The sequence below is a fragment of the Hydra vulgaris genome, chromosome 06 (genome assembly GCF_038396675.1).
Source record: "Hydra vulgaris chromosome 06, alternate assembly HydraT2T_AEP".
Classification (NCBI taxonomy): domain Eukaryota; kingdom Metazoa; phylum Cnidaria; class Hydrozoa; order Anthoathecata; family Hydridae; genus Hydra; species Hydra vulgaris.
Window position 1 is genome coordinate 1,071,478 of NC_088925.1, and position 16,023 is coordinate 1,087,500.

Here is a 16,023-nt window from a genome sequence, read left to right on the forward strand (position 1 = left end):
ATCTTCTTGATTCAATGCATGAGTTCTGCTTGTGTCTCTGTTTATATGACTAGGCAACTCATTCTATTATCTCCTAATGAGGGTACAGCTCTAAAACTCAGTTTTACGATTCTGAGGCAGGCTGCTAGTCAGGTTTCTCAAACTCTGTGGTAGCTCTCAGAGAGGCTGATTCCATCAACAGCTGAAAAATATCAACGTATTAACAATGCCATGTTGCGCATTGATGGTGTCCCTGTTTGTACTTTTGGTGTGCATTGCTAATTTGGAGCCCTTTGTTACGACTTAAGGTTTATTAATAGTAATGAGGCATTTGCTTGGGCTATTAAACAGTGTTCTGGGTACTATCTATGCTTTGAGTCAAGTTCTTCAACAAATTTAAAAATGAATAAAGTACCAAAAACTATAAAACATAAAAAACCATCGTCACCACCAAGTTCTCTAAACCTATCATTCACTAATATTCTTGGCTTTGAAGTAACTTTTCTTCTGTTGAGTCTTATCTCTTGCAAAGTTCACCAGACTTACTTGCACTCTGTGAGACTAATTTGAATTCAGCTGTCTCATCTTGTGATCTTAGTGTTGATGGTTATCTTTGTTTGATTTGTTAAGACTCCAATAGTCACATACTTGGCCTGAGCAAGAATTCACTCATTTGTTGGGAAACTGGGTTTGGCTATTCCTTTATGTGCTTACCTTAAGCACCACTTCACTCTATCGCCTTACTCTTTGTTCTATATCACTCACTTCATCTCAAGACTGCACTCTTTTTGATGTTGTATCTGATCATATTGAGCAAGCCCTCTCTCTTTATCCATTAGCCAACATTGTTGTTCTTGGTGACTTTAATACTCATCACACTGAATGGCTCGGCTCTAGTGTCAGTGACTCTGCAGGCTCACAACTTTTGCCTTTCTTGATCCCTAACACAAATAGTCAACTTTCCAACTTGCTTTCCAGAAAACCCAAATCATTTAACTTCTCTACTTGACCTATGTCTTGTTTCTGATCCTAGTCAGTGCTCAGTTTTTCCACATTCGCCCTTAGATGCTTCTGATCATAGTTTGATCTCTCTAAAACTATTATCTCATTCTTCTTCATCATCTGAATCTTCCTATCATTGTACCTCTAACAACTACCTTAAAACTGACTGGGACTCTTTCCGTGATTTTCTTTGTGATGGCTTTTGGGTAAAAATCTTTCGTCTTCCTGCTGACAAATGTGCTTCTTACATAATTTTGTGGATTCATGCAGGCATGGAATCTTTTATTCCCTCTCGACGATTCCAGGTCACGCCTCACTCTTCTTCATGGTTTTTCTCACATTGTGCTGCTGCAATTGCCAATTGATCCATTACTTCCATATCTATCAGCAAAACAATTCTCCTAAAAATAGACATCTGTTTAGAACTTTTCATCAATATCATCTCTTGATTCCACTAGTTGCGTTCTGCCTGGTATAGCCGTCAAACAGGTTGATCCATTGCTCAACATTTATATCACCCCAGTTTCTGTATCTAAAGTGATTTCCTACTTAGACTCTTCTACAGCATGTGGCCCAGACAACATACCTGTTATAGTCTTGCAGAAGTGTTCTCTGGAGCTGTCGTCTATACTTTCAAAACTATTTAACAAGTGCCTATTAGAGTCTTGTTTTCCAACCTGCTGGAAAGCGGCTTCTGTTATCCCTATTTTCGAAAATTCTTGAGAGTGATCTGATTCGTCTAACTACTGTTCCATTAGTCTTCTTCCTATCATAAGTAAGGTTTTTTTAACTTTTTTTTTTTTATAACTTACTTTCTGATCGGTGGATAGACAGTTAACACGATATATAAAAATATTAAAAAAGTATGGTTTGTTGTTTCTCGTATTAGGTTATATTTATTAAAAAATGAACAGAAATTAATTTCAGAATAAATTACTAATATATTCAAAAAAAAAATAACAACAATATTTTAATCAAGTAATTATGTAGTTAGCTACAAACAAGTCTTAAAAGTTTAATTAATTTAAAAAGAATTCCTATATCTAATGTTGGAAGGTTTATAAAAAGATATATGAAGACTTATCCATTAAACAAGCTAGAGAAGAAAAAATTTTTAAAATAAATAAGTAGCAAATAAAGTTTCTTTTTTTTTTTTTAAACATATTCGCTTCCAACAAGGCTGCAAGAAGCCACTAATTAAAGTTGGAAGTTACTGAAAGAGAAAAGATGAAGATTGTAGAGCAAGACAACGATTGACAGACGACTTAAAAGATTGCAAATTATATGAGTCAGGAAAGCAAGATGAAGGAAGCAAATTCCAAAGAGCTGATGTTCGAGAAAAAAAACTAGATGAATAAGCGTTTTTGGAGCACTTAGGAACAGTCACAGAAAAAGGATGACACTTAATTGAATGACGAGTAACACAAGAATAAATTATAGTAGATGGCACAAGAGACGCTAGCTCTTTAGAGCAGTGCCCATTATAGTATTTGTAGAAAAGAGAAAGAGAAGCAACATTGCGACAATGTGATAATGGTTGGAGGTTGGCTGCAAGAGCAGGTCCAACTATGTTTACAACGCGTTTTTGCACCTTGTCTAAAAGAGAAAGGGCATCATTAGAGGATCTGCCCCAGATATGGCAACAATATTCCATACAAGGCCGGATTTGAGATTTATAGAGATAGAGAATAGAATCCGAAGTAAGAAAGTGACAAGCTCGATAAAGAGATGCAACCTTAGCAGATGCTAATTTTGCAACTGATTTGATATATGGTTTCCAAGAAAGATTGGAAGTAAGAGTTAATCCTAGAAGATGAAGAGTAGGTGACTCATCGAGTACATCACCGTTCATAAATATAGGAAGATCTAAATTATTGCGATAACAATTGGCTGAAAAAAATTGAGTTTTATCTGAATTAAAGTTCACCAGCCACTTTGAGCCCCATGCTGTAGCAGAAATAAGATTCTTTTCAAGCTCAAATGCTCCCTCCAAGCAATCAGAGGGTATTGGTTTCTTATCACGACAAGAATAAATGGTAGTGTCATCAGCAAACAATGCCACCTTAGGTGAGAAAATATCTGGAAGATTGTTAATGTAGATTAAAAAGAGTATAGGGCCAAAGATGGAACCTTGAGGAACCCCTGAAGTTACAGAATAAGAAGAAGAGTGTTGTCCATCGAGGACAACTTTTATGCTACGATTGGAAAGGAAGGATTCGATGGTCTTAAAGATGTTGCCAGATACACCATAAGAAGAAAGCTTATAGAGAAGACCAGCATGCCAAACTTTATCAAAAGCTTTTGAAATGTCGAGAGCGATGACCTTAACCTTTCCACCTTTATCTAATGCACAATAAAACCTGTCAGTTATTACTGTTAACAAATCAGCTGTAGAACGAGAAGATCGAAATCCATATTGATGGTCAGAAAGTAAGTGATTAAATTCAAGATGAGAAATTAAGTGTTTGTTAATTAAAGATTCAAAAACCTTGCTTATGATAGGAAGAAGACTAACAGGACGGTAGTTAGACGAATCAGATCGCTCTCCAGAATTTTTGAAGATAGGAATAACAGATGCTGCTTTCCAGCAGGCTGGAAAGCAAGACTCTGATAAGCACTTGTCGAATAGTTTTGAGAGTATAGACGACAGCTCCAGAGAACACTTCTGCAAGACAATAACAGGTATGTTGTCTGGGCCACAAGCTGTAGGAGAGTCTAGGCAGGAAATCACTTTAGATGCAGATGCTGGAGTGATATGAATGTGAAGCAATGGATCAACCTGTTTGTTTGCAATACCAGGTAGAAAGCAACTAGTGGAATCAAGAGATGATATTGATGAAAAGTTTTTAGAAAACAATTCAGCTTTGTCTTTAGGTGAGGTGACAAAGTCTGAACCATACAAGAGAGGTGGAATTATAGGTTTGCCCTAATTATTGATATTATTAAAGATTCTCCAGAAGTCACAAGAGCCTAATTTTTGAGATGAGATACGAGATTTCATGACCTGAGAAAAGCGGGTTTTGGCGTTAGACAAAACCTTTTTACCATTGTTTCAAGCAATAATAAACAGACACCTGTTTCCTGGAGAATTGTTCTGCTGATAAATATGTAAGTATGCGGTAGTGGTGTAGTGGTAGAGCGCTCGCTTCATAAGCGAGAGGTTCCGAGTTCGATCCCCACCACGTCCCTGGTAGTACCGCGCTCAACTTGTTTCTCCGCGCAGCGGCCTTGTTCGTCAAGGTTCGTGTGTCGGAGTTATAGAGTTGAGAGAGGGTTATAACCACAATTAAGTAGCCTCCTCATCTGTAGTGGCCTTCTAGGCCTTGGGGAGGTGAAATAACAAAAAAAAAAAAAAAAAAAAAAAAAAAAGTAACGGTTTTGATTGGCAATCGCAGCAGCACAATGTGAAGAAAACCATGGAGGAGAGTGAGGCTTGACCTGGAATCGTCGAGAGAGAATAAAAGATTCCATGCCAGCCTGAATCCACAAAGTTATGTAAGAAGCACATTTGTCGACAGAAGACGAAAGATTTTTACCCAAGGGCCATCACGAAGAAAATCATGGAAAGAATCCCAGTCAGTTTTACTGTAGTTGAAAGAGGTTCGATAATAGGGGGATTCAGGTGATGAAGAAGAATGAGATGTTAGTTTTAGATAGATCAAACTGTGATCAGAAGAACCTTAGGGTGAATGTGGAGAAACTGAGCACTGACTAGGATCAGAAACAAGACATAAGTTGAGTAGAGAAGTTAAATGGTTCGGGTTGTCTGGAAAGCGAGTTGGAAAGTTGACTATTTGAGTTAGGGATTGAGAAAAACAAAAGTTGTGGGCTTTAATGCCTGCCGAATCACTGACACTAGAGCCAAGCCATTCAGAGTGGTGAGCATTAAAGTCACCAACAACAACTATATTAGCTAATGGATAAAGAGAGAGGACTTGGTCAATATGATCAGATATAATGTCAAAAAGTGTGCAGTCTTGAGATGAAGGAGAGCGAAGGAGAACAAAGAGAAAGGCAATAGAGTGAAGTGGGGCTAAACGAAAGCACATGAAAGATCAGTCTGTGGATTCAAACCTAGTTTCATGACAAATGGGTGAATTCTTACGAATGTAAATGCCCAGGCCAAGCATGTGACTATTGGAGTCTTTACGAATTAGAAGAAGATAACCATCAACACTAAGATCACAAGATGAGACAGCTGAACTCAAATTAGTCTCACAAAGAGCAAGTAGGTCTGGTGAACTTTGCAAGAGATAAGACTCAACAGAAGAAAAGTTACTTCGAAGACCACGAATATTAGTGAATGATAGGTTTAGAGAACTTGGTGATGATGATGGTTTTTTGTGTTTTATAGTTTTTGGTACTTTATTCATTTTAAAATTAGATTGAAGAACTTGACTCAAAGCATAGATAGTACTCAGAACACTGTTTAATAGCCCAAGCAATTGTCTTATTACTTCTAATAAACCCTAAGCTGTAACAAAGGGCTCCAAATGTGGCCTCTGCAATGCACACCAAAAGTACAAACAGGGACACCATCCATGCGCAACATGGCACTGTTAATACTTTGATATTTTTCAGCCGTTGATGGAATCAGCCTCTCTGAGAGCTACCTCAGAGTTCGGGAAACCTGACTACCAGCCAGCCTCAGAACCATAAAACTGAGTTTTAGAGCTGTACCCTCATTAGGAGATAATAGAATGAGTTGTCATAAAAACAAGACACAAGCAAAACTTATGCATTGAATCAAGAAGATCCAACATTCAACATCCTAAACTGGAAACAATGTATTGAAAATACATCTGCGCCAGCCTAATAGATGAAGAAGGGGTGCGAGGCTGGTCATCAGATAGAATCTGTTTAATCCTTAAGCCTTTGCCTCGGAGGCCTTCTACAAGACAGTAGCTGGGTGCATTTAACATCTGCCCAAGATGAGTATTTTTATCAAGAAACCTTTTTTAGCCTTTACTCAACCAAGAGCCCCAAGGCAGGGGGTGTTTTAAATCGGAGTTGGCATCTTCTAGCCTTTGCCTAAAAAGACGTATCCTACAAGGCAGCAGGACATAAAGCAGATTGTACTGGGTTACATGTTACCAGTAGCAGGATAACCTGATCTATTTGTTTTTCTATTGAATATGATAACCTGATCTATTTTGAATATGATTTATTTGAATATGGTTTATTTGAATTGAATATGATTTATTTGAATATGATCTATATTGAATATGATAACCTGATTTATTTGTTTTTCTATTGAAAACAGGGATTATCTCTTTCCCGATATTTCCAGAATTCCGGATATTTTTATCAAGTTTTAGTTTTTCCGGATATCCAAAATGTTTACATCTATACATACAAGTTTAGGTGTATATTTTTGTAGTATAATCATTTTTCAAGCTTTTTCACTCATACAAAAGTTACCAAAATTTTGAAACAACTCAGCTAAAATGCAAAATTAAAAGTAAAGTAAGGGAAAATATATTCTGGATTTTTTACCCGAATAATTTTCCTGATTTTCAAAATATGACCTGGATGATCTATGTGAAAGTTCCATCAACCAAAACTCATTCTCACTTGAGTCGTGATTCAGCAAAATCTCATCCTTTTTTTGTATCTATCCTTACATGCTCTGAAAACTTTTATATGTTTAATTTTATTTCCCCGCATTTCAACCCTTTGGAACTCTCTCACATCTTCATGTTTTCCTAACTCATATAACCTACAACTTTTCAAATCTTCTGTCAACCGCTTTCTTGCTCTTTAACTCTGTTATTTGTATTCTTGTACAAGAATCTCACTCTGAAGTTAATAGTGGTTGCTTGCAGTCTTGTAAGGAGTGAATTAGAATTGAAAACAAAAAACAAAAAACCAACATAAAATGTAAATTAACTTTCTGGTGACGAATACTATACTTACAGTATAGTATGTACATATAAATACAGTTTTTCATCATGGTGTATGCAACAAGTATAAATACAAACTTGTTGACAAATATGGCGAAAAATCACTTTCATAGCAAGCAGTTTGTAGTTGGCGTAACATGATTGTAACTGCTGGCGTAACATGATTGTAACTGCTGGCGTAACAGTTGTAACTGCTGGCATAACATCGTAACGTGATTGTAACTGCTGGCGTAACATGATTATAACTGCTGGCATAAGAAGTAAATTAACACCTCAGCAAAAAGTATCATTAATGCGATTTCTGTTGGAGAAGAATTTAAGAAAAAAAAGACAAGAATCTTATTTTTTCTGGTGTTTCTGAATCAATCAGAACTGATAAAAAAAAGGAAGAAGCTGATTTATCAAAATTTAAAAATATCTTTTCTGTTATAAATATAGACACTAATGAAGTTATATACATAAAAAGGTTTAAACCAAATGTAAATATCTAAAATGCTAAAGGAGCAATACTTGTCAAGTTATTATCACCAGAACAAAGAATTCCAGTACTATCAGCAGCAAAAAAATTAAAAAGAAAAAATGTTTTTCCTAATATATTTTTTAATTAGGATATGACAATAGCACTAGCTACGTTAGATTATGATTTGCATAAAGAAAGAAAGAAATGGGGATTTATCAGAAGAATCTGTCTTTCTTTATGGACTCAGGAGCAACACAATTCAAAAGATCAAAAAAAAAAAAAAGGAGTTGAATGAAAAAAAAGAAGTAAAAATTGGTTTGGAAAGTAATGTATTAGATTTGATAATAACCGGATGTGAAAACAGAGTATCTTTAGTCATTCATCTTCCACCTTTGGGAGCGAATAAACATGTTCACTGCTTACTTAAATTCAACTATTCATATTCTGAAAATAGGAATGATAAAGTAGCACCAATGAGTAAACTAATATATAACAAAGGAGATTACAAGAAATTTAATGATTATTTTAGTGAAATTAATTGGTCTGATAAATTTCTAAATCTAAACACTAATGGTTTTTACAAAATTTGGTTATCAATTTATAACTATGGATGCGATATTTTTATTCTTAAGTTGAAAATGAATAGCAAAAAGAGAATAAAGATCCTCTTTGGATACTGAACCTTTGGATACTGAACCTTTGGATATTGAACTTAAATGCAAGCGTAAAAGAAAGCACAACTTGTGGTTTATGTGCCACCATACAAAATTTAGTAATTATGTATTGGTCACAGTGTACAGTTTTAAATTTGGACTATTTGGAATAAAAATTTTAAATTCCAAACTAAAAAGTTGGTAACTAAATCCCAAGTTGGTACATGCATTTATTAACAGCAAAACAAAGGAATCAATAAAAGCATTATATTGGATTAATGGAACTCAAGGAGCAGTTAAACAAACTACTACAGATGGAGCTATAATAGCAAGTACATTAAACAAGTATTTTGTTTCAACATTTACAAAGGAAAATTCTACAAACATTCTAAAACTTAGCAATAAGTTTAATTTTGAATGCCTGAATCCATGTTTTACAGAAGCAATTATTAAAGTACATATTGACAAGCCTAATGTACAAAAAACTGTTGGAATAGATAACGTTCATCCTAAAGTTCTTAAACTGTGTTCTAAATCACTCTGCAAGCCTTTATCAATATTATTTAACAAGCAAATAATATACCCCTAGTCTAAAAAGTAAACTAGAACCATCTAATTATTGTCCTCACTAACTTCAATTGTATGTAAATTAATGGAGCGTATTGTGATTAGATAATGAATCATCAAGAAGTGCATAACTTGATAATAAAACAACAACATGGCTTCATTAATAAAAAAAAATTGCACTGCTAACTTGCTTAAATCTATAGATTTTATCGCAAAGGCACTTACAGATGGAAACAATGTAGATGATTTGTTATTAGATTTTGCAAAAGCATTTAACTCGATTGAGTTAATCGAGCAAAGCTTGATTGGCTCAGGATTAGAAACAAGTTATTATGCTAAATTATGCTCAAAGTTTTCTAAGTGATTTTAAAGAGAAATAGTTAGAGAATTTGTGTCAAGGTGGCAGAAAATAGATAGCAGAATCCCTCAATAGAAAAATGGGAGATAGCAGAGTCCCTCAATAGAAAAATAGGAGATAGCAGAGTCCCTCAAGGCTCAGTTTTAGGTTCACTATTCTTCGAATCAAAAATGAAGGCAAATTATTCGCTGACAATACTAAACTTTTAGCAGTGGTATTTTTATCTTGGTCTTTTTATGTGAATAATATTAATTTTTTCTTTTTATCTAAATAATATTGATTGGAACAACCAGATATGGAATTTGGAACCACCATATATGGAATTTGGAAACACCATATATGCTATGCATTTAATAAAGCAAATAAACAAATGAAAGAAGAATTAAACTTGCATTTAAATGTACAGATAATTAAAAAAAAAAAAATGAAAGTATAATCAACTAATTATACAAATCATTAGTTCGTCCCCATCTTGAGTAAGGAGCAGTTATTTGGAACCCCATTGGTAAAGAGAAATTGTTCGACTTGAAAAAGTTCAAAATAGATCGACCAAAATATTAGGTCTAATTAGTTATAGTCATGAAAAAAGAAAGTATAACTAAAATTACCATCATTAGAAAATAGGAGAAGGCAGGAGAAGCGGCGATTTAATCCAAATACTTAAGTTAATAAAACAAATTGACAAAATAAATTTACATAACCCAATTAAATATTTTTTTTGCATAAGAAATATTATTTGCATAACCCAATTGAATATTTTAATACTGAAGACCATAAATTAAAAAAACATAAAGAGTCAATAAAAACACATAATAACTGCAAGTTTAACACAATCAGACACAATTTTTTCTCTAATAGTGTTGTAAATGACTTGAATGTACTAACACAAGAAATTATCAACAAATGTAAATCAATTTAAGAACCACATTGATAAAGATTTCAAATTTTAAACTTCAAACCTCAGATCTTGTATATTGTTTTAATCGTTGTTAACTTTTTTGGCTGGTATAGACTGAAATTCTACATAGTTTCAGTTTTAACTCATGAGTTACAGGGTCATTTCTATTCTATTCTAATTTGATTTAAAAAAATTATGTTTTCAGTAAAATTTAACATTAAAAATAAATGTTTATACTCATTTATAATACACACACATCCAATCATCCTTTTTGTTTTGCAACAATTTTTAGGTTTTTGCTTGAAGATTTTTTGTGTTTGGCTATTATTAGGATCTAATGATAGAATTTTGAATTTTTGGATTGAATTTTTTAATATAGTTGAATTGTTCAATATAGCTAGATTTAGCAGTCATTCTGTATCACTAATTTTAGGTTTTTTTTGTTTTATAGTTTACTTGCTGAGCCAGAAGTAAATACAGGTCAGAATAAATTTATTTTTTTAATGATTTTTTTTCTTTAATTAATTAGAGTAATTTTTCTTTTGATGTTTTTTAAATTCAGAAATCGACATTGCACGAAAACCATGCGTTATAACAGAATTAGAAGATGATACTGTGATTGAAGGAGATTTTGTTCAGTTAAAGGCTGAATTTAGTGGACATCAACCTCTTGAATTTACATGGTTTAAAGATGAAATAGGTTTTTTTATTATTCTGTTAAATTCTGTTAATTACATTGAAATTAAAATTATTAAAAGTTTAAATTATTATTAATTAAGATAATCTAAAGCACTACTTTTCATTCAGTATATATATATTTTTTTTGTTATTCACCTCCTTAAAGCCGAGAAGGCCACTACAGATGAGGAGGCTACTTAATAGTGGTTATAACCCTCTCTCAACTCTATAGCTCCGAAACACGAACCTTGAGGAACAAGGCCGCTGCGCGGAGAAACAAGTTGAGCGCGGTACTACCAGGGACGTGGTGGGGATCGAACTTGGAACCTCTCGCTTATGAAGCGAGCGCTTTACCACTACACCACTACCGCATATAAAAGTATTATATTTTGGTAAAGATAAAAATATTAATAAATATATAAAAAAATATTTTTTCTTAGTAATAATATAATAATATTAATAAATATATGCAATGAACTTGATCAAATATTGAGTTAATAAAAATTTCATTATAAACTAAAAAAAGTTCTTTGTCACTTTTTTTTGAGTTTTTGTATTTTTTTGAATGATTTGTAAATGTCTAGTTTATTTTATTGTTGAACATTTAACTATAGAGCTCATTGATTCACCACGATATTGCGCTTACAGTGAAGGTGGCTGGGCAATTTTAGAAATAAGAGATGTTAAACTATATGATGAAGCAGACTTTGCCTGCATTGCATCCAATGAATATGGTGGCTGTGAAACATCTTGTGAATTGCTGGTTGATGGTGTGCTTTTTTTAATAATTTTTTTTTATAAACATCTTTACGTTTTATATACACATTTTTTATATTGCATATATACTTTTTTCTCTTTTAATAGAAAAAACTGTTGTAGAAAGTGTAGAAAAAAAGAGTGCTCTATTGGAGTCTACAACATTTGAGAATAAAAAGCCACAGAGTGTTCTACAAAAATCTACAGCGCTAGAATTAAACAAAATGTAGTGTTTTTTACTTTGGTTTGAGATTTTTTAATATAATTGCAAATTCTTTAATTCAATATTTATATTTTTTAGGATGCCAAAGTATGAAGAAAAAATGGAGTTGGGTTTAAAAACAGAAGGTATGTTAATAAAAGTTGATTTTTCAGTTAAGTTCATCATCTTCATTATCATCATCATCATCATCATCATCATCATCATCATCATCATCATCATCATCATCATCATCATCATCATCATCATCATCATCATCATCATCATCATCATCATCATCATCATCATTATCATCATCTTCAACATTAATGATTTCATGTCCTAGTTTTTAAACTTAGTTGTTTGAGATGTTTCTCATAACGTTCATTAGTATTCACAATCTTGAACACCTGTTTTCCTTATTTCGAGCTTTTTTTGATGTAATATTTTTGATGTAAGTTTTCCCTACTTTTTCTCCTGAAATTACTATTGTTCTGCACACTGATACCCTATCACTGATACCCTATCACTGATACCCTATCACTGATACCCTATCACTGATACCCTATCACTGATACCCTATCACTGATACCCTATGTCATATGCATCTTAATACCCTACATGTTCAAACCAATCTTTCCTGATACATGCTTTTAGATTCACTAGAGTTTTTAATACTTTTCCTCTATTTATGAGCATTCTTTCATTTTATTTTTTAGAGTCAAACCCCCTACATACATCTTTTTTTGCTCTTTAGAGATGGTGATCATCAGCATTGATTGTCTATGTTTCACTGCCATATATCATAATACTCTGTGTTTTATTGCCAGATCTCACAATATTCTGGTTGCATGTGGTGCATAATATTCCTTTTTTCTTTTATGGTGCATCTTGCTGTTAGAAATGGAGCTTTGAACAGGAATATTTTGAACTTGACCCAAACACATCTTACTTTTGCTCTTAATGCCTCTTCTGATCAAAACATCTGATCCACTGAGTCAAATGTATCAAAAGTATAAAAAGTATATTTTCTTCTCTAAAAACATTATTTTTTGCACCTTGTATATCACTTTCTACTCTAAAAACCAACATTATTTTAAGCACCTTTTATATCTCTCTCAAAACCAGCATTATTTTGAACACCTTCTACTCTCTCTTTATCACTTTCTACTCTCAAAACCAACATTATTCTGTGCACTTTTATATCACATGGTTGACCATTTAAGTTCTTCATAGATTTTTAACAGTTATGAAAACTTATTAGAAATATTAAATTTTTTTACTTAAGTCAACAAAGTTTAAAAAAAAAATGTAAAAAATTTTTAAACAAAATCTTGAAATTATATATTTTATTTATTATCGGTTCAATACATATAGCATATTTTAATGTTTTGTGTGATTTCTAAAGTAATAATTCTTTGAAGTTTCATTAGCACATATCATATGATACTGGACATGTAATGCAAGGTTTTCTTTAATCACTAAAAAATACCTTTTATTTTTAGTAACAACTTTTTCAAAAATGGCCCTGGCATACCAGGTCATGCTCTTAATACCTCCTCTTATTAACATAATTTTAAACTATCTTTTTTAAACTTTTTTTTTTTTCCTCCAGTAAAAATCTCTTCAATTTCATGTAATAATCTCAATTTCATGTAATTATCTCAATTTCATGTAAACATCTCTTCAATTTTATGTAATAATCTCAATTTTATGTAATAATCTCAATTTCATGTAAACATCTCTTCAATTTCATGTAATAATCTCAATTTCATGTAAACATCTCTTCAATTTTTAGTAATAATCTCAATTTTATGTAAACATCTCTTCAATTTCATGTAATAATCTCAATTTCATGTAAACATCTCTTCAATTTTTAGTAATAATCTCAATTTTATGTAAACATCTCTTCAATTTCATGTAATAATCTCAATTTCATGTAAACATCTCTTCAATTTCATGTAATAATTATATAATGGAGCAAAAAATTTAATGTAATAATTATATGAAGAAGAGCAAGAAGTTAAAAAAGATCTTGTGAAGCCTTTACTTCTGATGCATATTTTAAGAGCTGAACCATGAACAGTCTGCCACAAATTATTTCAGTATATTAATGGGCATGATATTTTTTTAATATTTTTTTTTTTTATAAAACAATTTTGACTGATGTAATCAGTTTTTGAACAAAGTTCGACAGATGTGAATGTGTGTAGCCTGAAGTCTTAGAACAAAATTTAAAAGATGTGATTGTGTGTGGTGTGAAGTTTTGCATTAAAAACAATTGTGCTGAAATGCCCATTTTGCTTTGAGAAAATCAGCATAATATACCTTGATTACACAAGTTGTAAACAAACTAGTTTTAACTGTTTGCTATTTTTTTACAGCAGACAGTTCAACTATGTTTGACCACAGTTTTGGTTGATTATTTTCTTATTTATTAATTATTTTTTTCTTATTTAACCAAGGAACTTTTTTTGATAAAGAAAAAAATTGCAACTTTCTTAATTTTCTTGAATTTATTTCTCCTATCTCTTTGTCTTATTTTCCCATCAAGCTAATAAGTTGCAGTGACATGCTGCAATGATAACATACTATTAACTCTTTTTCTCCATTTGTCTTGTTACACATAAAACAATTTTTCTAGACCTCCTCCTACCTTGTCACAAAATATCATAAAATTTCAATCCTCAAACACTTTTATTTTAATATTGTTTGAATCTTCCTAAAAAATAGTTTTTTCTACCCATAATTCACTGCAGCAAAGCCCTCAATAATTTCTAAAACAGCAAGTTTTTTTTATTGTTTTTTTTTATCTAAAGTCAAATACTTTTGACTTACTGTTAATATGTTTTTTGAGCTAGCCTTATCTTTCTGACTGTTTATTTCTTATCTTATATACTTATTATTTCTTATCTTATAAAATACTTACTCTTAGTTTATGGTCTCTGGTTATAATGCTCTATTTGCAGTTGAGTTTCTGCAAATCTTTGTATGTGGTCTCTGTGAGATAATTAAGGTTAAAGGAGATAACCTACTGTAAACATTTTATTATAATATCTTATTATTTTGAAAAATTTATTAAAATTTTTTTTTTTTTAGTTTTAGAGTTTTTATTAATTTGGTCATAATGCTAATCAATAGATTTTAAGTAATAATAGTATTAATAAGATAAATTAAGTTATAGACAGGTTTCAATTTATAATAAATTAATATGTATACATACACAGATATATATATATATATATATATATATATATATATATATATATATATATATTGGATTTTTTTTTTTTAGAAAACATAGCATCAACAACACCTCCCATTTCACCAATACTACATCTTACCTCTACTTCTCCTACTTCTACATCTGCAACCTTTTTGCCACCTATAGCGAAAAAACCACCCAAACCATTGCCTTCTAAACCTTTGTCAAAACCTTTACCCAAACAGGACTCTTCAATGGATACCAATAATGTTAAAAAGCCTATAGTTCATGCTAAGACTGTTGTAGATGATATCATGGTAGAATCACAAAATATTTTAACTGTTGAATCTGAAATGTTTTTAACTGAAAAGGCAGATAATACAGATTCAAACAAATTAAAGCATACTGGTTCTGAAAAACCAACTGAAACATCTGTGGTTTCCAAATCTGCTGTTTCTAAAACTACTGCTCCTAAACCGGCTGCTAAACCAAAGAAAAATAACGCTAGTCAGTTTGAAAAGAATTTGGACACAAGTCAAACTATTGATGGTTCAAAATCAGATGCTCAAGAAAAAAAAGAAGTAATGAAAGAAATGCCCAAAAAACTTGAATTGTTAGCAGGTTTAGTAGATGGTGAGTTTGTTGAAGGTGAACCTTGCATACTCTGTGTAGAAGCTAACACAAAAGAATATCTTCAAGCCAATTGGTATATTAATGAAAACAAAATTGTAGAAGAGGCTGATTTATTCATTGTTTCAGAACCACCATTTTATAAATTAAAAATTGGTTCCTTGCTTCAAGATGATGCTGGAGAATACATGTGCATATTATCAAGTAAAAAGAATGAATCTGTTTCTACTACCTGTTTCATAGAAGTTCTTGATTGTGATATAAAACCAAAGTTTGTTAGTAACTTAAAAGACATGGAAGTTGAAAGTGGTGACATGATTAGGTTTACTGCTGTTGTACAGGGCTCCTCCCCTCTGGTTACTGAATGGTATTTTAATGGTCATCTTATTGAGTCTAATGAAAAGTATTGTATTGACAATGATAAAAATAGTTATTATTTGGTAATTAATAATGCAAATGTTTATGATGCAGGTGAATATGAATTATATGTTGAAAATAGCGCAGGTAGTTGCAGTTCTGCTGCAGAACTTTGTATTGTTGATGTTGTTAATGCATGTCCAATTATTAAGATTTTGAACAACGAAAAATTAATTATTAAAAATGAAGGCGATTTTATAGAATTCAATGTAAGTAATGAAAATAAAGTTGATGCAAATGTTATATGGTACAAAGATGGTGTAGAAATACACAAGTCAAACAAAGTTAAAGTTTTACAAGATACTTCATGTTACACTT

General features: G+C 31.9%; 1 protein-coding gene across 4 annotated transcripts in view; it reads left to right on the forward strand.

Annotated features, from left to right (window-relative positions):
- Positions 1-16,023, forward strand: part of LOC100212532 (titin) — a 156,822-nt gene that overhangs the window by 74,234 nt on the left and 66,565 nt on the right. For all 4 annotated transcript variants that reach the window (XM_065798922.1, XM_065798920.1, XM_065798919.1 and 1 more), the window contains 6 exons: positions 10,272-10,300; positions 10,383-10,520; positions 11,113-11,268; positions 11,363-11,480; positions 11,556-11,602; positions 14,749-16,023. The exon at positions 14,749-16,023 is cut by the window's right edge and continues 102 nt beyond it. In XM_065798922.1, the coding sequence (XP_065654994.1) occupies positions 10,272-10,300; positions 10,383-10,520; positions 11,113-11,268; positions 11,363-11,480; positions 11,556-11,602; positions 14,749-16,023 (1,763 nt within the window). The remainder of the gene's footprint in view (positions 1-10,271; positions 10,301-10,382; positions 10,521-11,112; positions 11,269-11,362; positions 11,481-11,555; positions 11,603-14,748) is intronic.